General features: G+C 41.5%; 1 protein-coding gene across 7 annotated transcripts in view; it reads right to left on the bottom strand.

Annotated features, from left to right (window-relative positions):
• The window catches only part of tjp1b (tight junction protein 1b), a 60,268-nt gene extending 36,944 nt beyond the window's left edge, over positions 1-23,324 (bottom strand). For all 7 annotated transcript variants that reach the window (XM_084364369.1, XM_084364372.1, XM_084364373.1 and 4 more), the window contains exons 1-2: positions 22,837-23,324; positions 11,535-11,676 (exon numbers count right to left, since the gene is read on the bottom strand). In XM_084364369.1, coding sequence (XP_084220495.1) covers positions 11,535-11,676; positions 22,837-22,988 — 294 coding nt within the window. In that variant the 5' untranslated portion in view covers positions 22,989-23,324. The remainder of the gene's footprint in view (positions 1-11,534; positions 11,677-22,836) is intronic.
• Positions 23,325-25,562: the final 2,238 nt, after the last annotated feature.

Raw genomic sequence — 25,562 nt, 5'->3', positions numbered from 1 at the left:
TCCGACAGGATCCAAGCCCGAGTACATGACTGCAGGAAACGAGTGGAATCACACGAGTGGAAAAGCAAATTAGAAATTCACAGCAGGTCGCTTTTAGAGTGCACTGCCCCTGACAGTGAGTGAGTCACCTCTCGGCCGTACAGGTCAGGAAAACAGCCTACTAAGCAAAGGTCGGCGTGGCTATCTATGAGCTTTAATGACTGCAGCTATCAAATGACATGACAGACGTTAAACATAGCACTGCAGCAGAGGCAAATAAAAGCATTTGTCCAACAGCGGCGCCGGAGAAAAAGATGATATTATGTGACACCGTGTTGCCAAAGCTGCAAGATGATCCTCAAAACTTGGTGCTTTTTATCTTGTTATCCATTCTTTGGTTTTACAAATTGGAAGTACATCAGTGTAATCTCATAATGGAGCGAGCTGGCTACAGTACAGAGGCTTGTATTTCTGTGATTTCTGTGTCGTCCTCTGTCAGTATCACTGACCTCTAGCATGAGGAAGCAGCACACTGACTTGACAGCCAACACATTAGTTCGGGACAGAAATTCCTTACATAATGCCCTACGTGGTTCAGCACATTCACAGCTGAAGACAGGGCTCCATGATCTAGCAAGAATGAGATATCTTGTAAAGTCAGCAGTTAAGAAAACATTTATCAAAAGGTGCATTACAGAAGAATGAGGTGTGACCTCTGTGAAGCAGCAGTAAAATGCAGCTGAAACATGCAGGAGGGAGAGTTTCGCTGCAGCCTCCTGATCTCTGTCCAGCTTTGTAGCAGCTGATTGTACAGTATGTGAGCGTAACACCTGCCCCACAACGAAAGCATAATCTCATCTTTAATCTGGAGTCTAACATTTAGATTCTGCACTATGAAAACAGGTATCAATTTAGATGATAAAAGCCACCGCCTATGCTCTTTGGGCTTTTGTGCACTCAGCCTTTGTGTGAGGGCCAACTAAAGCAATTAAACAACAGAGGACTCAATTTGCTCTTTGTGGTTTGCCTCCTTGCAGTTCAAACGGAACTAACAGTTTACATATTTTAATAATAAAAATGTGTCGTGGCTGCCGTGAGATGCATGTCACTATTTTTGTGTTGCATTGGCTGCAGTGAAAACGTTGTGTTAAAACTGCTACCTTGGTAAATTCTCTCTTACACAAGTGTCCTCTTTTTTAAACACTCCCAATTTAAAGGTAGGTATTTCATGGATCAGTAAGAAAAGTTACATAATGTTGTTGAGCCACAGGCAGTGCAAAAAATAAATCAAACACCAGCTGACACTGTGGTTGTGTCAAAGCACAAATCTGGATTTACAGATTCCTTGAATTTCAAAGCTAAAATCTGAACCGGTGTACAGGGAGGAAATACATATTTTTCAAGATTCCCTAAACGAACCGATAATCTCCATCTCATTTTTCCCACTGACAGCTGAGAGCTCAGACATATCAGGTGACACAAAATGACCTCACATCCCCGGCCCGGCGGATCATGTGACAACAGGCCACTAACATCCAAATCCTCTCTGGATCAAACTACGGCATCATGTACAGTTGCAAAGAAGCAATCACCTAAGTATGTTTATCCCAGGAGGGCAGCACTAATGCTAATAAAGATGAACAATTCCAATCAGTTAATGCGGATGCATGCATGACACAGAGGTGAAATAATACCAAAATGGTGAGTTGAATTATTTTTGCAGAGATTGCAGTGGTAACCGTGAAGCCGAACTCCTTGGGTGGTAAATAAAAGCATTTAAAGCAATCCAATTGTGGCTTCACAGACAGCTGGAAATGACGACGGGAGATTAATTATCTGCGTTAATTAACCAGGAATACTCTGCTCATATAAGCCATGGGAGACTTACGTGTCTAAAACTTGTAATGTTGTTCAAAAACATCATGTCAGTGTGAGAGTGTGACCCCAAATGTGAACTACCAGTTCAATTATTAATGACGTGGCTGTTTTTATAAATTACTTCCCATCAAGCAGACCTTTAAATTAGTTTGGATTCATAAGAGGTTGTCTATTCATGGCTCTTTTCTCCAGGGAGCAACCTTGCTCAGGATGAGAGTAAAGCAATTAGAGGCCTTGGTGGTGTGGGATCAGGTGCTCCCTTCGGACCAGACCGGAGGGGTATTGTGGAGGGCAGGTGATGGGGGTAAAAGAGACAGGGATGAAAAAGGGAGAAAAATGACCCAGGGGTAATTTACCGCACTGCGGAGAGAGAAGCCAGGCAATACTATAAATCTCCAACGCTTCTCAATTCAGCTGGAAATTAATTTTTATCACAACTACAGGTTGACTCATTAATAAATCCAACAAGGAAAAAACATCCAAGTTTAATTATTTTCTTTTAACTGAGGAAACAGTGCAAAGATGACCCCTGTGCAAGATGAGTGGGGGGTTAAACAGTTTGACTTCAGCACACATGAGCATCAATAGACCTCATACGAACAACTCATCCCATTGTAATGGCTCCACTGCCCTCTATTATTTAATAACCAGATGTCTCCAAGCAACTGCTATAACATTTTCTATCAAATCTAAACATTCATCCAAAACCAGCATCCCATCTGTACATCCAACCTCTCCCTTCTCCATTGCGTCAGCTGTGTAAACATGGATGTATCCCTGTGTTCCTGAACATATAGGTAGTAAAATTCTGCCCTCTGCAGGAATTCAGCTGAACACTATCTATTTGCGTAAAGCATGACTGTCTAAGAGGAAATCTATATGGAGATTATTATTCATGGTGGCGTGAAAACAAGCGTGAGCAGAGTGGATCTGCGTGATTCCAACCCCTGCTGGCTGATGATGCACGCGTGAGCTGATGGAGGGAGACACAAGAAGGAGTTGTTGGGGGTTGTTCACCTTCAGGTCCGCCGTGATGGGATGCTCCTGAGTCTAAACAGCATATGGTGCCTCCCTGGGCATCAGCACACATCCTAACATGTCCAGCTACACAGCAGACTGTGCGATGCGCTCACACAACACACGGTTATAAATACACAAACGCACTTCTTTCTTTCATTCATTGAAAAAAAAAATGTGCAGACATTTTGGATTTATGTAGGAAATAAGAATAAAAAGGCTTTTTATTTCGTATGTTTGTTGGTATTTTTCTTTGGCTATAAATGTTGCTCTGTTTTACTTATCTACATTTTTTAATTCTACCATTTTAGAGTTACAAAAAAATAACGTATCAAGTTTATATTTCAAGTTTCACGGCTGTTAGGATTTAATATTTTCTGGAATTATAACAAAGTGTTTACTCAACCAAAAACACTTCTGTTTAATCCTGTTAAGGGTCATTGTCACTGATAAAAATAGTAATATTTGTGGCTATCGTACCTTGATAATCTCATACTGTTGCAACATGTTAAATCTCACATGATTAGAACCGGTGTTGTGTGATTTGACACATAATACGCTGTCACACACAGTGCATGTTTCCTGATTTCAACTATCAACACAGGACGGATAGACCGTCACTGAGTAAGACCACCATTTTTGCTGATAACGGAGAGAACTGAAATGATAATCAATCAGCGAATAAGTTGGCAACTATCTTGATATTGTTTAATCATTTGAGTTACTGTTCAAGCAAAAATGTCAAACATGTGCTGTTACCAGCTTCTTAAATATAACTATTTCCTGCTTTTCTCAGATTTATATCATTGTGCATTTAACAATCTTGGGTTATGAACTGCAATGGTTATCTCATGCAATTGTCCGATACCTTAAAGATTAAATAATGAATGAATTAATCGTAAAAGTAATCACCACATTACTGTTGTCATGATGCAGGAATTTCAAGCTTCGATACAATACCCTGAAAGATATCGATATATGATACAGTGAGGTAAGATTGCCAACACATTGGGGGCATGAAATTTGAGATTTTTATTAAAAGATAAATATAACAAAGCTTGTGTACTGTGTGTTTAGCAAAACAGCATCAATCTTATTTACTTAGGTAGGACTATGTCAGTAATACCGTGGTGCATGTGTCCACCCCGCTGTCAGAAAAAATGCAGAGCGAGTACTGCAGTATCAAAGTATTGCAGCGATTTCAAATATTCAGTATCGATATGTATTTCGATACTTCACCAGGTTAATAGATAATGAAAACCTTATTAGTCCTGATAAATAATTTATATTCACAGAACAACAAATTAAAACAAAGATTTTTCAGACAGTTTACAAAGACCTGTGAATTACTGGATGTTATGTGTTATCAGAATTTAGACTCGACGCTTACAGTGACGGATAAACACGATTAAATCCAATATTTTTTGAGTGTAACATCTCATTTTAGTTCATTAGATAAACACAAAATGTCTCCTCCTGATACTGTATGCGTTCGTGTCATGATAATCAATCAACACACAGTGTAATCTACAGAGCGTCCACAACTGTGAGCATCAAAGCCTGTGATTGATTAAGTTGTCTTAGAACAACCTTCCCAGTCTTTCATTCTTAATGCTTCACTTCCCCACCATGGCCACCATCTTGATTTCTACAAACATTACATCATCCCGCTGCTTGTCCTTCACTTGACCCCACGCTCGAGTACTCAAATGAGGGGGGAATAACATGAACATCAAGCCCTCATTGAAATTATAATGAAGGCTTGTTATTGTGGTATTAATAGATCCAGACTGTATTTCTGGGGATGGAAAATATTGTAGGAGATGTTGGTTTAGTGCTATGTTTTCACTCAGCGCCGACCGCTGAGGGTGCTTACTGTCCAGGTCTCTCCTCGTGACATAAATCAGGCGGGAAAGTCAATAGAGTTGTTGGGATTTATGTGGGTTTGAGTCTTCTCTCTCGAAATGATTTGTTGTAGATGAGGGACACGAGCTCAGCCATAAAAACAATTCAGAAGCACGTGTCATTTTCTTCAAATCTTCCGCTGACAACCAAGGTCTGTGCTGTTTATAATCCTCACCCAGCATCCTTTAAGAAAGAGGATTTGATCCGATTGTGTAGCTGAGAACTACAGGAAATCCATTTTAGGGCATTTTGGTTTATGGATATAATATAAAACTGAACAATTATCATAAAACACACTCGCTATTCCCACATTATGTTATAATAAATGCATAATTTATACAGTAGTTATGCAGTTTTTTTTATGTTAAATGCTTTCATTTAAAAAAACAAGCGGTGAAAATGTGACAAATCACCGCTACAGAGGCTGTAAAGTCAACATATTGCTACATGATGTGTGACATGGTGGTACTACATTCACACAGTGCCGAGTGCCTACAGTGACCTGCCATATGTCCCATCAGAGGACACATAGGCAGGCCGTGCTCCTGAGTCACAGCCTCCAGAAACACACCAAACATCTGCCATCCCCTCCACACACACACGTAACCTTCACATGCATTCACACATGGCCGGCTCCTCCTCAGTGTCACATACAAAACCCTCCAACCATCCCCCAGTGCTTATCACCTATAGGACAAAAAAAAAAAAAAAAATCATCCATTGGCCCTGTTCTTACATAACAGACCTGTCTCACCTAGAGAAAATCAGCTGCTGCTCCAATCACGGTGCCTCCCCCCTCGTCCCCCCCATTCCTTCTCCTCCTCCCAATAAGGCCTCCAACAGTGTTAGTCGTGATAAATCTCCTGCGCCCACCCCCCACGCTCTGCTCATCCCCTCCCTCCATCTCTCTTTCCAGCAGCCCTTGTGGTGTGTCTCACTCAGGTCCTCTCCTCATGCGCCTCCAAGCCTTCATCACACGGGAACAATCTCCCTCTAACAGGCCCTGAATATGCAGATTGGTTAATTCAGCTGCAGTTGCTCTCTCCGTAAATGCATCTGCAGCACTTTCCGAAGACTGAGCAGCGAATAAATGCTTACGCCTGGGCTTTTTTTTGGTGGTGGTTGAGAGGCGGGGGGTGTCTCTGTCCACGGCCGACTGCAGCCAAGGATGGGGTTTTAGAAGCGGGATGGGGCAAGCAGAACTAATAAGAGATTAAGACTTTGACCAAGGCAGAGCTCAAGGCCCAGTTGGTGACTGATCCTGATCTGTTAAGGAGTAATTAATTTAATTGCGCTTCTCATCTTGGCTTAGATGCATCTGCTCCCGCTGATACACTCTCAGTTGTTTCTCTGCGACTCACCTGGTTATAGCCTCTGCAGCAAACATTCCTTTAACATTTTCCAAAACAGCTGAGAGGGCAGGAAAAATACTGCATTAAAAACAGATCTCAAATCAAGGAACATGAAACGGCAACCTAAGTTTAGCATCCACACTGCACCAGGGACACTGGGTATGTTCTCTGTGTGAGTGTGAAAGATGTGTTTTTCCCGTTGTCATGATGTATGCACACAAGGATGAGCTGCATATTCTGGTCCACATAAAAAGTCACATAACAAAGATGACTCATCTGCGAGAAAAGGTGACTATTCTTATCATTGATCCCTTCAGAGCAACAAATAAAAGCCACAAAGTGGTTGGATACACAGATTAGACCTGTGAATTAATGATAAAGAGAACAGGATTTTGTGTAATGCTCGAACAGATGGACTAATGCATCTCCCTGAAGCATTAAGAAATACTGTAAACGCTGCTGCTTTTGAAATGGGACAAGGTGTTGTTGATGAACGCAGAAAAATAACTCCTGCTATACACAAAGAGGCATCGGGTGCATAAAAGACTGTAGTTCCCCCCTCCTCTTCATCTCTGTTGTGCTTTCTGCAGCCTTAGCACTAAAATCTGATTCAAGCTTTCTGTGAACAAGTGCGCTGCTTGCCAACACAAATGACAGCGGGAGTGGGCCGGGGGCCAGAGTCCTCCCCTGACTATCAAGAGAGAAAAGCAATCAAAAGAAGCAATCGATATAAACAAAGTCTTAACTACTATTGATTATTTAGCTCTACGCTGATGGGCAATGATAGTTATGGACCTAAATTCATACACTCAGCTGATTAATATCTTCAGTTTTCTGTTGAAACAGCCAATCAGGACGGATTTTTTTTTGTTAGAAAGCGACTGCAGCTCAGAGGCGGTGTTGTGTCTGTTGTGACATTTCAGTAGGATGCAATGGAAACTGCTCCTCAGCTCAGCATCCTGCAGTCTCATCACTCACTGTAAGGCGGACCGTTACTTCCATCAGCTGCATTTGAGTTTGGGCAAAGTCAGCAAGTTTTCCTCTAGTGCACACGCAGCCCGTACAAAAGAAATATACCGTGGAAAAGGCCAGGAGCCCTTCGCTGAGCCCTCAGTCTCTGGTGAGATAGTGGCCTCTTGAGCTGCTTGAAGCGTCCGCCGAGTGGCAGGCCGTAAAGACAAATGACAGCGATGTGGTAAGTCACTCTCTACGACTTTACAGGGCAGGAGAGGATGTGAGAATGCAGTGATGCTACACTGCCCATTTTCCATTCAGATGAGGGCTTACGGCTGCTGTGTATGGCTCCAAATCAAGGCCACCGCTAATCTGTCAATCACAGCCTAAAAGCATCCACCTCCAGTATTTCACTGTCAGGTTTACTAGACTGGAACTGAGAGGTGATTTTGTAATTACTTTTCAAATGTAGGTCTTTTGTTCAGTCAGTCATGACAATTCATTTTTGGACCCAGACAATGACTGACAAGTGTGTGCACTGTGTTATATTTTCACTCCTTTAAGCCAAACCGCAATATTTCAACAACTATTGGATGGATTGCTTTAAATTTTGTACGGACTAAATGAGCTGCTGTAAACACTTTGGTGATCTCCTTTTCTTCTGGCGTCACCAGAAAGCCCAAGTTTCACTTATCTTGCGAACTATCTCAACACCCACTGAACTGATTGGTGTACTGATATTGATACAGATATACATTTTGTCGATTCACTGCCTTTTTTTAAATTATGTTTTTGGCATTTTCATGGCTTTATTTGATTAGACAGGTGAAGAATGACAGGAAACAGGGAGCAAGAGGGAGAGAGGGTATGACATGCAGCAAAGGGCCACAGGGTGAAATCGAGCCCGAGGCCCCGAGGACACCATCTCTGGCGCAATTGCGCTACTGGAGAGCCCCAATTACCAGCAGGTTGACATTTTTTGCCTTCTGTATCCAAACTATTAGTAGATATGTTGCCATGAAATTTGAAACAGACACCCATGTTGCCGGGAAGAGAAATCCTATGACTTTAGTAATTTTCTAACTTTTACTCTGGTACCTCCAGCAAGTTGTTTTTTTTTTACTAATCTTGTGAAATATCTCAACATCCACTGAATGGATTGGCACAAACATTCACATATGTATGGTGCCTCGAGGATGTTCTTTGACATATATGGTCTTGGATGAACAATTGGTTGGGTTGCTATTTTCAAACATTCAGGATGAGTTGTAACTTTGGCAATCCTCTGACTTTTCATCTAATGCCACAAACATTTAACGTGTCCAATACTTTGGACTAATGGCACTCATCAGTTTTTGCTTCACCGTGTGTTTAGTGCCGAGTAGCCAATATAAGCATGCTAACGTGCTAAACTAAGATGGTGAACACGGTAAACAATACAACTACGTAAAGGAAAAGGAGAATGCTGCAACACTGTTTTACTGTGAAGCTCCAGAAATGTTTTGTGGACTACAAAACTCCTCCCGATTTCCCATCAACAGGAGGGTGAGCAGATAATGACTGAATTTTCATTTTTTTTGGGTGAACTGTTTCTTTAACTTCAGCACATTAGCATTGTCATTGTGATCATGTCAGCATGTCTGCAGAGTCTTAGTCTCATTAATAAATCAGCATGTCAGAGAGTGACTTAAAGCTCAGCACCACCAGGCTGAGAGTCTCTACTTACATTGGAGTTAAAGGTAAATTAAATTCATGCATCTTAGAGGTGTTAAAGACTTGAATGTTCTCAAGAGCCTTTGTTACAATTGCTGACCAATGCTTATATTAACAACTCAACCAGTGGTTTTGTGATACACTTTAATGAGATGGAGCGTTTCAGCTGCATTCACAGTCAGGTCATAGCTGAGCTGTCAACACGATGTAATTCCCCTGAGGCGGAGGCCCTCCAGCAGTCTACTGCTCTGTCTGGGAACAACAAAGTACATGTGTGTATTACAACTGTGTCTGCTTTGATTTATGCACATCAGAGCTCTGAATTTAAAACACTGCTTTCTGAATTAATAAGCCTTTTGAATCTAAAAGCTTTGAACAAAGGATATTTCATGATAATTTAGTGTGACAAATGCAAGAGAGAGTTTCACCTTGAGCTTTGAGGAACATTTCGAGCATTTAAGAACTGAGACACCTGTTTCCTGAATGTGAATATAGATGAGGGATGGGTGTGTGTCTATGAATAAAACAGCAACCTTGGCGCTCAAACCAGATTTCTTCTTCGAAACTAATACAGCGAATCTTGAGTCTGAATCATTCTGATGCATTTGACGGATCGAGTGAGGAAATGGAAGTTATTATTTATGGAAGCTGGTGAGTTCAAAAGTTCATCAGCCTCTTTTTCATCTGCGAACAGATTATAAATGCCTAGCAGTCAAAATTAAGAGATTAAATATTGTGTGAACGTTGAAGTACGCACATTTGTGTCACACAGTAAAGGAATAGTTTTTTTGAAATACACCTTTTTACTGGTAGGACGTAATGAAGTACAAATACTGTGTCACTGTGTTACTATATGATTTTACTCCCTACACAAAGATCAGTATTTTCTTTTCTGTCCTTAAAAACAGGCTCGTTGATTCTAAATCTTAATGCATTTGAGGGGGATTATTGATTATTTACGACTCTTTACCAGCCCATCATATTGGTATTTGACATCCTGGGAATGAGACTCAACAGTCAGCTGTTTGTGGTGTATTTACAGACAGCTCGGACAAATCCTACTGATTCTACCTTTAAGTATAAAAGTCTTTGAATTATATTAATATGATGTGAGGTTCGGTTAGCTTTGCACAGAAATAGCTGGTCCTTAAGAGGAATGCTTTTTACTTTTATAATTTGAGTACATTTCAGAGTCTGTACTTTCTTACTTTCACTTGAATCAATCAATTGAATCAGTGTTTCTATCTGTTTTGTTGTCACTGTACAAAAAACAAGTGTAAAACTCCCATGACAACTTTGGATTTTGTATGATTTATTAAAATAGGGCAGGCAAGCTGGTTACCCCTGTTTCCAGTCTTTTTGCTAGTGGTAAGAGTGTTTTCCCAAAATTTCAAACGATTCCTGTAGTTAAGGAAAAGGTATTGGCATGACATGAGAACAAGTTGCATGCAGGCACCAAGTTCCTTTAATTCAAATGTAAATCATATTTTTGGAGTGTGGTGCAACAAAATCTGTTTTACAAAATTTGCAAAACACAAGCTGGAATTCGCCAGCCCAGTCACCAGGATAAAATGTTAGCACTCAATTTTTCTGCAAACCACAGATACGTCCAAGGTTGACATTTCTACCAAACGTGGCATATCACATTCACATTATGTGCTTATTAGCCCCCTTCCACACCAGAATGGTGGTGGCGTTATTACAAGCCAACAAAGCTGCCAAACGGCTGACTGCAATTTGAGTCACAACACATGATATTTTTAAGGACGGCCTGCAGATATTTCCAGCCATTTTTGTGGCGACAAACTGGCTATTTTTCACAGGAAGTCGAGCCATCTCCATCTGTGATTGTGGCAACCAAAACAGGTATCGTAAGCCAAACTGTGATGTTTTCCCAACCCTAACCAAGTGGTTTTTGTGCATAAACCTAAGCAGAGCATAAGCACAGCGTTATGACAAGAGAGAAATAGAGAATTCAACCTGAACAAACATAAAGTTGCATCATAAAGAAATCTTACCTTGTCTGTGGTTTTGCAGAAATGTACTAGCTAACATTAATTCTGGTGGTTTGGTTGAATTTGCACTATTCTCTTACTTTTCCTTTAATTTTGACATCACTAAACAGAGTAAACCCCAGTCAAACCAGAGTAAAACTTGCAGCTTGTGCATGAGACTGTGAGAGCACTGTAGGCTACATTATCTGCAATTTGCAAAAGACGATCATTTGTAAGATGACTCTGCCACCGCTTGCCATCTGTATGTACACAGCGCTGTTTAATCACTTTCGTGCAATGCGCCCCTGGTGCCAATCCCATAATGTTGCATCTCTTCTTTGAGTGCTCTTTAATGATTCATTTTTTCATTGTGTCTTGTTTATCTCACTGATGTTTTTACCCAAGACACAACAGATCCTAATTTGCTTTGAGCAAACCTTTGGGTGTTAGATTATGGTTGGATGAGTTTTTAGACATTTAAATAATACAGAATCTGTGGTGTCTTTCAGTCACACACCAATCAAATACAGAGACAGATAAAAATAAAAACTTACGACTATTCATTGCACACTTCTTCAAAACTGAGACATATTCCCGGGGGCCTTTTCTGAATCTGCAGCCTTTTAGTCATAAATAAATATATTGAATGTCAGGTTGCTGACATTTGTTCTGTAAATTATAGTGTCAATGTTTAGGTAATACACTCATTAATGCACTGGTGCCTCTGAGTTCGTTTACTTACATTGGAGTCAAGGAGATCAATGCTGTCCAGACTCTTGCTCCTGTGAATGCGGCCCTTGATGCGGCGGAGTGATGGTTTGCCCTGAACGGTGCTCGCTGAGGAGGCTGCTGTGATGGAGCCAGCGGTCGGGCTGGGGTGTATCCTGGGGTCAGCACGGGAGGGGGGTGAGAGGAGGAGGACAAAGAAAAACAACAGCACAACATCAGGGCGAGTAAGTACACATCCAGCATTGTTGTTTCACAGCAGGACAAAGTGCCACAGGCAACACCGAAGAAGAGGAGGAGGAGGAAGAACACATCGGTCACGTTTCTTGCTTTTGAAAAGGCCACAGCCCCCCGCTGGATAAAATGACATTTAAAGAAATCTATAATTGGATTTAATGTCACAGCAGCCCTGTAGGGGAGCTGGTTGGAGCTCAGGAAGCACTGCAGCTTCAAACATGGAGGGCCTGTGCAGCTCGGCGGGCCTCAGCAGCCAAACTGTAGCTGGGTCATGGTGAGATGTGGGCAGGAGGCACACTTGGCTGACCCATCGTCAATACTCTCAGGAAATGTTTTATCCTTCACAAACGACATAGTTAAGCAGCACTGCTGGAACCCCGCTGACCACATTGAAGCCCTCTGCCTCTCATTTCCTTTGTGTTTCACGTGTTTGTTGCTTAATTGCTGTCTAATGTGCTGTGTGTGCCACAAAATTAATTGTCGCCCGCAGGGATGAATGAAGCAGAAACGGAACTGAGACTTTAGTTTATCAAACCATCTACAGCCGGGTTTCCTCTTGAGACACATCTTGTGTTTTAGGTGTAAGTTGTTTCTTATAAGGCACCCTTATAGGTTGTGACTATGTAACGACTTTATTAATGGCTAATAAATCAATCAGTATGTTTTTATAGATCCATTTTAAGTCCAGCAACGGCAACTTTTGGTAGGTTTTGGTAGGTCTATTAATAAATGCCTGTCGATGTTAAGACTTTCTAATAAACCCTAAAGTAAAGTTAATTGCCAATAAGTTGTTAAACAGGCTCTGTGTTGTCGAAGCCGGTTATTAGATTATGTTAGCGGTCTCTGATGGTAGCTACCATTACTCTCTGTTAGTGGAGCGAAGAGAGAAACTGAGACGAGGCACTCGAGAACTTGTATGAAGCCACATCATCATCAGAGCCCCTTTAATAAAATGATTTTCGCCCAAATATTTGAAGGTTTTTAGAGAGGGTAAGTCGTCCATTTGCTGATTACCTAAAGAACTATTTAAAAAGACAAAATAAGAGAAGAAACACCAGCTGGAAACCTAAAAGTCATTCATATTAATGGCTTATAACTTATAATATATAGCATTAACAAATTGGTTATTAACTATGAGTAAGGCCATTAGCTACAACTTATAACCCTTTTTTTTATAAGGTGCCCTTTATAAAAACGTTTAAGCATTATATTTACTACATTACTAGTTGGTTAAGCTCAAACAGTGAATTGTTTAATCAATTAGGAGATGGACAGAAATGAATAATCAACTGTTGTGATAGGTACGGAAGCCCTAAAGGGCCATGCAGTCATACATTTTACTTCCTCCGTTTTCCCGTGATAACGAGTTAATTTCATTCGTTTTCTCGAGATCTCGAGTTATTATCTCGAAAATAACAACTGCTGCGAGAAAACAAATGAAATTAACTCGTTATCACGGGAAAACAGAGGAAATAAAATGTATGAATGCATGGCTCTTTAGGGCTTCCGTAGATAGGTAAGTAATCATCTAAGTCTTTATTTGTTGAAAAATGCACAAGTTCAAGCGTTTACAACCACAATTCCAAAAAAGTTTAGATGCTGAATGGTTTTGTAAAAATTCCAAACTCGTCTAATTCTGATGCTTTTGGGTTGGTGGCGGGCCTGACCTACAATCCCAAAGCGTCAGTTCTGACCCATTAGGAATGAGACTCAAAAGCCAATTTTCTTACCAGCTGGACCTTTAAATGACATTGCATTGTGTAAAATAATTCTCATCCTGACTTTTCACCTCTGCATTGATTGATTTATTAACAAAGGGCAACATTTCAGTCACAGAGACCTTTCTCATGACAAAACACTCACTGAGTGACACAGTTTTTGAACACAACCCACAATCACATGACGGCCCACAGCTGTGCTGCTGGTGTGTCCAGCATCACATGCAACCAGTCCCCAAATCAAGACCACCATGAGCTGGAAAAGTCATACAATATCTATAATCCCTGACAACAAGGAGAACATTATTCACTTACATGCTGAATACAATGGTTTGCGAATCCTTTTCAACCTACATTCAATCAAAGAATAGATACTGAACGTTTAAACTGATGAACTTGCCATTGTGTTACATCAACTTTTCTTTTAACACTCAGTAAGCGTTTGGGAACTGACGACACTAATAGCTGAAGTTTTGAAAGGGAAATTCTTTCATATCACTTCTTAATATATGACTTCAGTTGCAGTTGGACAACAGTCCAGGGTTTCTGTTGTCATATTATGTGCTTCATAACATGCCACACATTTCCAATAGTAGACAGGTTTGGACTACAGACAGGCCAATCTAGTACCCGCACTCTTTTACTCAGCTCACCAGGACATAATGCTGGTGTTAATTCTTCTGCAAACCACAGATAGGTCCAAGGTTGACACTTGTATCACGTTCAAATTAAATGCTTATTAGCTGACTTTCACATCAGGAGGTGGAGGGGGTGTTGTTACAGCCAACAAGGCTGCCAAACGGCCGACTGTAATTCAAGTCACAGGAGTGGATATTTGTAGGGACACCTGGGGATATCACCATCTATTTTTGTCACGCCAAATGCAGGTGTATTTTTAAGGAGTCCTGCGGACATTTTCAGTGGATCAAGGTAAGTCTGACCGTCTCCATCCATGATCGTGGTGACCAATTTTAAGTCAAATCGTGATGTTTTCCAAACCCTAACCAAGTGTTTTTGATGAAAAGTTGCAACATAAAGAAAGAATTCAAATATTTATTAATCTGTGGTTTCTCAGCTAAAATTTATTCTGCTGATTGGGTTGCAGACGGATGTGGCTTGGCCTTGTCTCACTGGAATAAGTGGGGACGTTGCTGCAAAAGACGCCGTCTGGATGGCAGCATGTGTTGCTCCAAAACCTGTATGTGCCTTTCAGCATTAATGGTGCCTTCACAGATGTGCAAGTTCCTCATGCCTTGAGCACTAATACGCCCCCGTACCAAACACAGATGCTGGCTTTTGAACTTGGATGGCCCAGTGGACACGACGACCATGATTTACAAAAATGTGGACTCGTACGACTCCAGCAGTTTTCTACTTTGTGTTAGTTCGTCTCAGACTCAACTATTTTGGGAATCAAGACAAGTGTTTAGGATGATTATTTACTAGTTTCTGGTATTTGTAGACCAGTCGACAGCGCTGTCAGCGCTACAGAATTTCGACCTTCCTTGCTGCTCATTTTAGTACAGAAGGGCTGTTTCCCATAAATGTACAGTGCTTATACAGCAGAGTGCAGCTCAAATTGGTACTGCTGTACTGTCTTTGTCTCCTCTCTTCCCTGCCATCGTTTCTCTCAGTGTCACAAAGGACAGTCACTCTTAATGAGGATTTACCTAACACAATATTCAATGAGGCAAAATCCTGTCTACACAGTGCGGCTCAGGGACAGTAGATATCCATTAGCGTGCTCAGCAGCAGGCTCCCGAGGTTTGTGCACTCAGCACGGGAAATTATGACAGTCAGAAAGGAACGGACAAAGATGGGAGGGAAAGCGAACACCACCTTCCACTTTCTCTCTGCATTAATTCAATATTTGCCCAAAGCGGTGTAAGGTGCTCACTGGCTGGAAACGTGAGGTAAAAGCATTCGGCAATATGTGCAGTCAATTACAAGTGACCTCAGACTGTTCTCATAAACAATACAGCAAACATGACTAATGAGAAAAGCTGCTTGGACTGTATCACAGGCCCGGTGCAGTCCTGCGCATTCAGAAGCTCATTTCTTGGATGTTGGTTCTGAGATGGATTTCGGCCAAAACACTTCAGGCCACAAAGGCAGAATGTAACATAGTGCCAGCAACTGTGCCGACTCAGATATAATGTGAATGATTTCACATGGCCTACGTGATGAATTTTTCTCTATAAAATATGCAGCTAAAATGTATTTCAATTGAGGCTTAGGGGATATAAAACTGTGAGACTGAATGTTAACATCTATTTTACTTTATCAGGGTTAGAGGAACAGTCAAACTACTCAAGGATGAATGGCATGTGGTATATGACCCCCAAAGTTAAGGAAAGTCAAAATACCATTTACCTTTTTTACCTTTTTTTATTTTGGGAAATACACTCATTAGCTTTCCTGCTGAGAGCTAGATGAGAAGATAGATACCACTTAATTGTCTTTAAGCTAAATATGAAGCTACAGTCAGGAGACAGTCGCTTCGTATTTAGTGTACAGACATGAAAGGTACAATTAGTTGGAGCACAAAGACTGGAAACATGGGGAAACAGCTAGTCTGGCTCTGCAACGTAACAAAATCTGAATACTAGCACCTTTAAACCTCACTAATCAACTCATTATATCTTGTATATTTAATTCATACAAGCCAGAAATTTAAAAAGAACACGTGCTGAACTATTTCTTGTCCTGGTGCAGTGACTTCTGAGAGTCTCATCTCACTTCTGTTGCTGCATGGTACCATATGTATGACAAGGCTAAAGCAAAAGGGAAGTGTGTACAAGGTTAAATGACACGAGAGGATACCCGACAACACCTTGTCATTATGCTGTTTATTTAATGGTCCATTGTGTAGGATTTAAGAGGATCTATTGGAAGAAATGGGATATAATATTCATAACTACGTTTTCCTTAGTTCACCTTGGAAATGAACCTTTTCACCAATCTTTCCATAGTAACTCAGAAAGGACGAACCAAACACTGGCCTGAGAGGACCTTTCACATTGTTTGCGTTTCTAGGGGAGGTTTGCAATCTGCACACTGCACCTTTAAAGGTGCTGTACATGTTTTTTCTATTTGTGTAGTTTCTTACGGGGACAATACATATTTGTTTCTTGCAGATCATTAAACTGGCAATAGACAGCATTTTTGCTGAAACTGATCATTTTGAAGTAAATACCTGCTGCACAGTGTAATGACTGTGGAAAAATGACACCATCCGTGTATAGATTTTTTCCCTATAAACCACCCTTTCATTTTGCTATTCGGCCTGTCACCAGGCTCAGTTTTTACTAAGGACGTGTGTCTGCCATTGCGCAACGAAAACGCATTTTTCGGTCACTATCCCCAGGTAACGTTGGAACAACTGGAATAACTGTAGAAACACTGCAAAAGAAGAAGAACCCGCTGACGGAGGAGGAAAAGAAGATGAAGAGGGAGAGTGATAGAAACCGACGTAAAACAAGAGTGAACGGACGAGCATTCAGCGTATCAAAGTCTCTGTTTTCTCTTTCCATCAGGACCCTGAACGGTTCAAAAGTGCCAATATTTCTACTTCATTTTATAGCACAATCCCAGACCCTTGATAGTATTGGTGACCCTTGTTTTGTTGGGTTTTTTTTTTTCAAATTGAAACCTCTTCCTTACATTTAAAAGTGTATCCAGCTGCTACTTTGCTCTGTGTCCCCCAAAAACAAATACAACCATCACAGGCGCGCACTGAATCTTGGGATTTGATGGGCTGCGAAGGATGCAACGGTCGTATCCTTCACAGCACAGGAAATGAAAGGCGCAATCCTTGGCTGCATTTGAAGCTGCTTTCGAAATGGGACAGCCTTGTTGCGCCGCTGTTACGCATTCGGCGGCCTCCCAATCGAGACACAGCTTCTTTGTGAATACTTTGTGAGCATGTATGTATTTGCTTGTTCATTACACTTTGGACTTAAAGCCAGCAAGATCATGTCCACTTCATTTCTTTCTACTCCCCCCTTACTGGGGCGAGTTAACAATACACTAAGTGTCTGCTTCTCCCTGATACGATGATTGCATTGGACCTGCTGCAGTCTCTGCGAACAAAGAAAACCCCACTTCAATAGAAAATGGAATAAGATCAATGCAAAGAGCCCTCGATGGCCTGCACCGTCCACCGCAGAGTGTGATACTGTAGTTCACAGATAAGGTAAGGTCAAACAGATGCCTGATGCTTTCACAAAGAAAGGACGAGGGACACACACAAGCATGAATCAGCTGCGGGACTTCATGCCGTCCCCCTGTTCCTGGAGGAGCCATCAGGTACGATTAGTTCGAGCAATAACGGCTACTGCTTCATCAGCAGGTCAATAGGCAATGTTTCGCTTCATTCCTCCCATCTTGGCCACTGCTAATACAACGCTTAACAAGGAGAACAATCCTCACCAGCGCCTGGTACACACACACACACAATAAAACACACACTGTAAAAGACACATGAGCTAATCCTACATCAGTCCTGGCCTAAACAAGTTATCTCTGTTCTGTAACCACACCGTGTTTTCTGTTGTTGGTGAAAAAGGTGCAGGTTAAAAATAAGAGGAAACATTACATAAACAATAGACTTGTTGTATTATCCCTGCAGGCCTGCAACAGAGTGTAAAGTTCATTAAGCCAGGTTAATGCTAATCTTTGGCTGTGTGCAGCAGGGAATGGGTTTTTAAGACTGCAGGCAAGAGGAACATCTGTTTGCAAAGACTAATCCTAATTTAGAGAGCGGCTGCCGCTGCTGCTATACAGTCTTTATCAAAGGCAAGCGGAGCTGTGCCTCCTCTAATTTTGGGAGAACGTGATGCTCATGGCACACACAGTCTCTGCTCGGTGGATGGTGCAAGTGTTGAGGCAGAGCGGTGTGTAATCTCGCCATCACACGCTGAGAGATCAGCAGAACAGGAAGCAGCTTTGACCATTTGTCCAGAAATGGGACAGAATTAACGCTGCAATTATGTAAAGAGCCGTAAAAACAGTGTTCTTCATTTCTGAGTTAAAATGCAATGAAGCCTTTTTCTTGCGCTCAGATCTTCGGTCTTTCATCGATGTCACATCCTGTCGTACATCCGTGCCAAATGTGTTTGTGAATGACGGAAACATAATCTGCAAACACACACTGTACGGTGCCTTTTTCAAACCCTTACTAGGGAGTTCGTCGAGATGACAAATACAACGTCAGAATTCAATTTATGGAGGCAGCTAATTATGTTTTTCCTTAAATTCATCCATTGATTTTTCTTATTGATTAATGGAGGAAGTTACCGAGGCAACTTTAAACGGATTTCTTCTAATTTAACACACTTTACATCGCTGATATCGAAGAGAAAACCAGCTTATCCTCAGATTTTCACCAGGAAAGTATTTCTCTTCCATAAGGATGAATCAATAAGCTGTTTATTTCAGGTAATACTTTTAGCTCCAGTGGTGTGAATCTGAAGTATTTTCTTTACATTTCCAGATATATCCACACTGTGTTAATGAGTACTGACCAGTATTGATCTTTAAGGTCACTTTAATCAAGCTATCAATACCATTTGTGGGAAAAGGTTGGACCAACACAGTATCTCTGTCCAAATACCTTGCAGATGAGGGATTTTTTCTCATGACGATTAAGAATTACGCCACAAAAGGCTTACAGCTACACCACACATTTAACATTATAAAAGTCTTTTTTGTGCATTTTGGTGTTTCTGAGGTGCCAAAAACAGTTGATTTTGGTGACGGACTGAAGCAATTTAGTCAACAATGTCACCATGTTGCATTTCAGGCCTGTGGACAGACACTACATGTTTCATAAGTTCTCTTATCTACACAAAAAAGTCGTAAAACACAAGCTTATCAAATGAGGACGCTGAACACCTTGTAACATTTCATTACAGCACATTCAGATGCTTATGTCCAAAGTGACTTAGTGTGTTTTGTCAAATTTTCTTGAATAATAAACAGTCAGGAAGAACGAGAAAGAAATGAATTACTGTACAAATTTACACACAATCTGTAAATGGCAATTGAGCCATGAGGACAGAGGTTTAAGAGTACTACCACTGTTACAGTCAGTAATATCACTAACACTTGAAACTACAATTGCTGTTTTTATGACAGCTGCTACTATTAGTCACGATATCAATAACAACATTGAAGATTTGCTTATAATGCATTTTACTTGGGACAATTTTCATACAGCCTACATGATGTAAAGTTAGAAAATACAGTTTTACATTCCCACCTTTCAAGGCAACCTCTATTTATTTATCTTTATTACCTCTACTGACAAGGTTTTGTCTGTCTGTTTGTTTGTTGATTGGTTGGTTGGTTGGTTGGTTGGTTGGTTGGTTTGTCAGCAGGATTACACAAAATCTACTTCACAGATTTCCACTAAACTTGGATGGAGGATGAGTCTCAGCTCAGAACAGACCCGATCAACTTTTGGTGCAGATCCGGTTAAAGAGATGGATCCAGGATTTTTATTTTCTCATTTTCTTTAACATTGCGACATAGGATGTTTTTCTACATTTTCAGAACTTTCTCAGGGAATAATGCATGAATCTTGATTTAAAAAAATCACGTGCAGTTAGGTGGCTGATGCAGATCGAAATAAAAATCCAGATTTACGTAACTAAATGGGACTGTTGGGCATTTGCAGAGGTATACAGTGCACCATCTTAGTTTTGGCCTAATTTAACCAGTAACAGTCTCATTGTGATTAACCAGTCCATTCCACTGCAAGTCGGAAGTCGGTATTCTCGACTTCCAATCTAAAAACATGGACGCTCGCTGCAAACGTTTGAATGGAAAATCTGCAAAATTCACAAGCAACTCCAGCAGCTGATTTAACAGTTAAGGGCACTTAAAAAAAGACTGACTCACATACTCACAAAGACTAATGAGCACAGATCAAATGAATGAAAGTGAAAATGACAACTACAAAGTTGTATTTACTGCACGTTTCACATCCAAATACTTTGACTTGGATGACCGTTCCATTGCATTTCACTGTGTTGGAGGTCATTTTTCTCCGAGCTCCAAGTGCAATGAAACGCACCTTATGATGGGAGGCAGCACAAAATAAAACAAGTGACTGTAAGTAAACATAAAACAAAAAAACAGACAATATTAGAAGATATAATATCCCATTAAACAAAGACAAAACAAGCCACACATCCAAAAATATTATTAGCACAGCACCCCAACACCCGGATGATTGTGTTTCAGCCTTTCAAAATAGATTTAAAAGAAAAAAGAAATCAAACCATGCATTTTTAAAACATTTGGCAACATATTTCATTCTTAAACCCTTCTGACAACCTAAAGTCCTGTGACTCTTCCTCGAAATATAAATATTTAACCAGAATGGGAGAATCCAAAGCACGATGGTTTCTCTGTGATGTTAGAGTTTTTGAATTAGCACAGCCTTAAAATGCATCAATCAAGACTGCAACCGATTGGTTTGATAAGTGATTCAAGTGTAATGATGGTACAATGAAATATCCAAACCACAGTGTGAATTTGCAAAATGGTCAGCTGTAATGACAAGAGTGTGCAGTGGAAATGGAGGTGAAAATAAAAAAAAACCTCGAGTTCCTTAAATGACTCAAGTCGTCATGTTTCTATTGATTACATCCATGTTCTTTACTTTATCTCACAACAGTTGGGCCTACTGCTCGTCAGCCCGGCTGTAAAAAGAAAATTCACTTTTAAAAAGGTCCGCGCTCGCTGCCAGAGCTTCATAACTAGCTTGGCCTTTTGTAGATGAGACAAGGCCTCCTCCCAAAAATCTCCTTAAATATGGAGATGTAAGTATGAAAACAACAACAGAAGAAACATGAAAGGAGTCCTTTGTTTGAGTATAATCCCTTATCTTCTCCGAGGCGGCCAATTAGGCTAATAAGAGGATGACTAAGGAATATGATTAGCTGAAGAGAGACCAGGAGATAAAAATGCTGTGTGTGATGAGTGCCTGACCCCTGCTGAGGTCACGGTGACACCACCCCTAACAGATGGTGGTCGTGTTCATGTAGATGTTTGAATCAAGACACCGTGTTACACCCCAACCTTCTACAGCATCCTCGGTGGCAATTTCACATGTTTGTGGCCGCATGTGCCTGTAAATCTCCTTTCATCGTGATAATCTTTCAAGACAATATGAGATTTCCAGCATTGGGGGGTTTGTCCTTGCTTCAGTCTCACAGAGTGCTTTAGGAAATGGTTTAGGTTGGCTTTAAAGAGGTGATGATAATAGTTAAGCCTCTCACACACTGGACGCCAGTGTAACTGCATTATGTGGGTGAATGATCCACGCGGCGGGCGATGCATTTTGAGTTTGTGTGGGACACTTGCTATCAGAGTGCTATTGAGCCTATTGACTCCTAATTAACCGTCTTTGCTTTCAAACAAGATGGTAATCCGGCTGTAATTAGGGATACTATGTCACACACGTTTGCAGCCCGGGCAGCAATCTGCTTACAGCGGGGAAAAGGAATGAAGGGGAGACGGTGTTAAAGTAAACAAATGAACAAGGCCGCAGAAGGAGAGCGATGTGGTCACTGCAATATACAGAGTGTGGAGTAATGAGGACACTGGAGAGGTGGAGAGACAAGACACAAACACACATGCAGAGAGCGGAGTGAGGGTGGAAAATGTTTTAATAGACATGGCTGCAGCAGCACAGGAAATAAACACAGGAGAGGGCCACGTTTCATGCTCTTTACATTTTATTATCAGTCAGTCACAACACAGCAGTGAGGAAGAGGAAGAGGAAGAGGAAGAGGAGGAGGGTGATGAAGGTCTGCCACATGGTTAGCCTGGTGATGGCATGTCCGGTGACACACTGAAGCACATGAAGTTGGAGGCAAAGAAACAGTGATGGGGCTATGACATCATCCCTATACGCATTCAACTTTACAAACTGATGGAGGTGGAAAGGACACTGGAGCTCTCTCTCGCGCACGCACGCACGCACACGCGCGCGCACTCGCGCACGCATACAAACTCCCAGCATGCGGAGCGTGTGGTCGCCTCACCTACACACTGTGCATGGAGCACAGGAGGGTTTGTGATGATGGCAACATGGTGCAGACAGGCTGCGGTGGCTGGATGGGAATATTATGTCATTTTTCGGGAGAGTGAGCGCGGGCGCACCGTGGCTCCGTGACCCGCTCATCATCTGACGAGATGTGGGAGGCGACAGCTCATCGAAGCCCCCCTTTTTCTTTTCTTTCTTTCTTTCTTTTTTTTTTTTTTTTCCTCCTCCCAACCTGCATCATCATCATCATCAGCATCATCATCATCATCATCATCACCATCATCCGCACCAAGATTCATACTCACCACATACGCTTCCTGGGTGGAAGACAATGTTCTTTGTTGACGGCAGTCACCCCCAGAGCCAGCTGCATTACAGTAATGTATTTCTGGTAATTCACCATGGTACTGTCCACCGCTACTAAAAATCCAACCCAAAGAAAAGCACAGGTGATCATATATTTCTTTATTCCCTGGCATCCGCCTCCGCTGCGTCTTCCATGCTCAGCATCACAACGCCATTTCCAGCGCTGAAGGACTGACAGTGAAAACACTCCCCAAGGAGCTGAGCGAAAGGTGCCGTACCGCTGCGACCCATGTCTGCAATGACACTCTGACCGTGTTTTAGCGCTCGCCAGCTGATCGCCGATCCATCCGATGTGTGGTTTTCTCTCTTGTCTTTTATTTTTCTTTCAGGATTGGGACATATCTCCTTCCTCCTGCCTCCTCCCTCCTATCCTGGAAACACTCTCCTAAAAACGCTGCAGCGTCCAGGCGTCCGTGTGTGTGAGGTAGGGGAGAGAGTGTGTACAGTGTAGTCAGAGGGGAGCGACTGCGAGGGAGGGAGGGAGGGAGGAGGAGGAAGAGGAGGGAGGGAGGAGGAAGAGGAGGGAGAGAGGGAGGGAGGGAGAGATGGAGGAGCTCAGTTGTAGCATCTGTTTGGGAAGTCTACAGTTTGTCTTTAATTTGGCTACTTGTTTGAGGTTACTTCTTTAGAAAAAGTGTTACACAATACTTCCTGGAAGCAGAGAGCACTACAGGGCCGTGACTACAAATATGCCCCCTACTCCTCTGCTGGAGGTGGGGGGTGTTTTTTGTTTCATTGGGTTTTTTTTGGCCACTTCCTGATATACAGCAGGCATTTTGGCACAGGTGTACGGAATAATATTTGGACGCTGCGAGGCTTGGAATGATATTTTTCAGCGCCTTTATCTCCGGATCAAAAGCTAATTATTTCTCCAGTGAAACAAAGCTTTGTTTTCTTGTGATAGCAGGTTGATTTACCTCATTATCTAGAGAATACAAAAGGCCACTCACTCTACGTAATGATATAACGTATCACAGGAAAGCATGCTCATCTCTGTGGGGTGGGTTTGTGAGTTTCAAAGCAAACCATACACGTTTGTATTGTCTTTTGTCATAAGTTGTCCTTGTGATTTCACATCAGGGTGTTGACAGTGCATTATGGCTATACTATAAAGGGACAGCGATATGTATAGCTGATGAATAAGTAAGATTGAGGTACAGCCTGATGGTTCAGCTTCTTTGCCGACGTTGAAAAGACTTGACGTCTAAAGAACGTAAATTAAAGTTGTTGGAGTAAAATTTGGCTGTCATAACAACTTTAATTTACGTTCTTAAGACGTCAAGTCTTTTCAATGTCGGCAAAGAGGCTGAACCATCAGGCTGTACCTCAATCTTTACTTATTTATCGGCTATACATATCGCTATATGGCCAAATTTTACTCCATGCAGCCAAAGCTACACAGAGGATTTTATCCACGAGCCTCAACCTCAGTAGGACGTTGTATTGATGTCTTTTGTTTACGCTCAGTGGGATATTGAGTTATCCTTGATCTGGCATGTTTCAGCTTAAAGGATAAGTTCTCCCAAAATTGAAATTTCAGTCATTATCTAGTCGACCCCATGCCGAGGGAAAGTGGAGTGAAGTTTCGGAGTCTACAAAACATTCTTGAGCTTCACAGCAAAACAGTGTTGCAGCAGTCTCTGAAATAGTAGATGAGGACTTGTTTTAAAATGTAAAAAAAACAACCCCCTCAAAAATCTTAAAATTGCTCCTTAGAGCATAGAAAGCCCCAATATCCCAAATTGATATGAAAAGACGTTATTTACATCCACTTCAGACGGGTTTCAGTTGTTTCAGAGAATGCTGCAACACTGTTTTGCTGTGAAGCTCCAGAATTGTTTTCAGCTGACTTTGCATCAGTGTGAGCAGAATTTTAATTTTTATGTGAACTCTTCCTTTAAATCGGAAGACGCTTTCTGTGCACGCTGCACTTTATTTGTAGAAAACATAACGGTATTATGGTTGTTTCGTATATTAAATTGAGGACGTTTACAGTCTCCTTCCCGCTCCACCTCGATCAAATGTTTAAGTCACGTGTCATGTATGTCAGGGTTTATTTGCAAAGACTGTTGAAATGATATTTGTTGCAGTTTGACCTCAGCCAAGTGTAGAAACGCATCGTGCTATATTTCAAGTTAATTTATTAATGCAGAAATAGAAATGCAGATGAAAAAAGGCAGAACGAAACCCACTTCCTCTTATGGCTTTCTGGAACAGAGCTGTCGTAATGCTGGATTTAGACTACATGACATTTTAATAAGCAAAGATGGTCACACTGTCAGAGTCACACTTGACAGGTAGCATGTTGTCTCTCATGACCTGCATGATGTAATGATGACCTTCAGGTGCTGACTTCCAGGGACAAGAAAGTAAACAAACAAAAACGTAAAAGGCTGTAATCCCCAGGACCACGTGAATGTGACGCTGACGTGAGGGGTTTAATTTTGTGCGTCACACACTTACTACTACTACTACTACTACTACTAACTGCCTACAGGCAGCTTTCAGCCCGCTGCATTTTGAATAAACTAGATCTCCTTGTCACCCTTTTTTTTTATTTTCTGTCATCTAAAAACTGCAAGTTTCACCGTGCAGTATCCATTCAAACGTTGACAATCAGTTACAGTCAGTTAGATTGTCACAGGACTCTCTGACGCTCCTGTGC

Source organism: Pagrus pagrus, assembly GCF_965226575.1.
Source record: "Pagrus pagrus genome assembly, chromosome: 10".
Classification (NCBI taxonomy): Eukaryota; Metazoa; Chordata; class Actinopteri; order Spariformes; family Sparidae; genus Pagrus; species Pagrus pagrus.
Note: the sequence above shows the minus strand (reverse complement) of the source record. Positions and strands in the feature narration are given on the sequence as shown.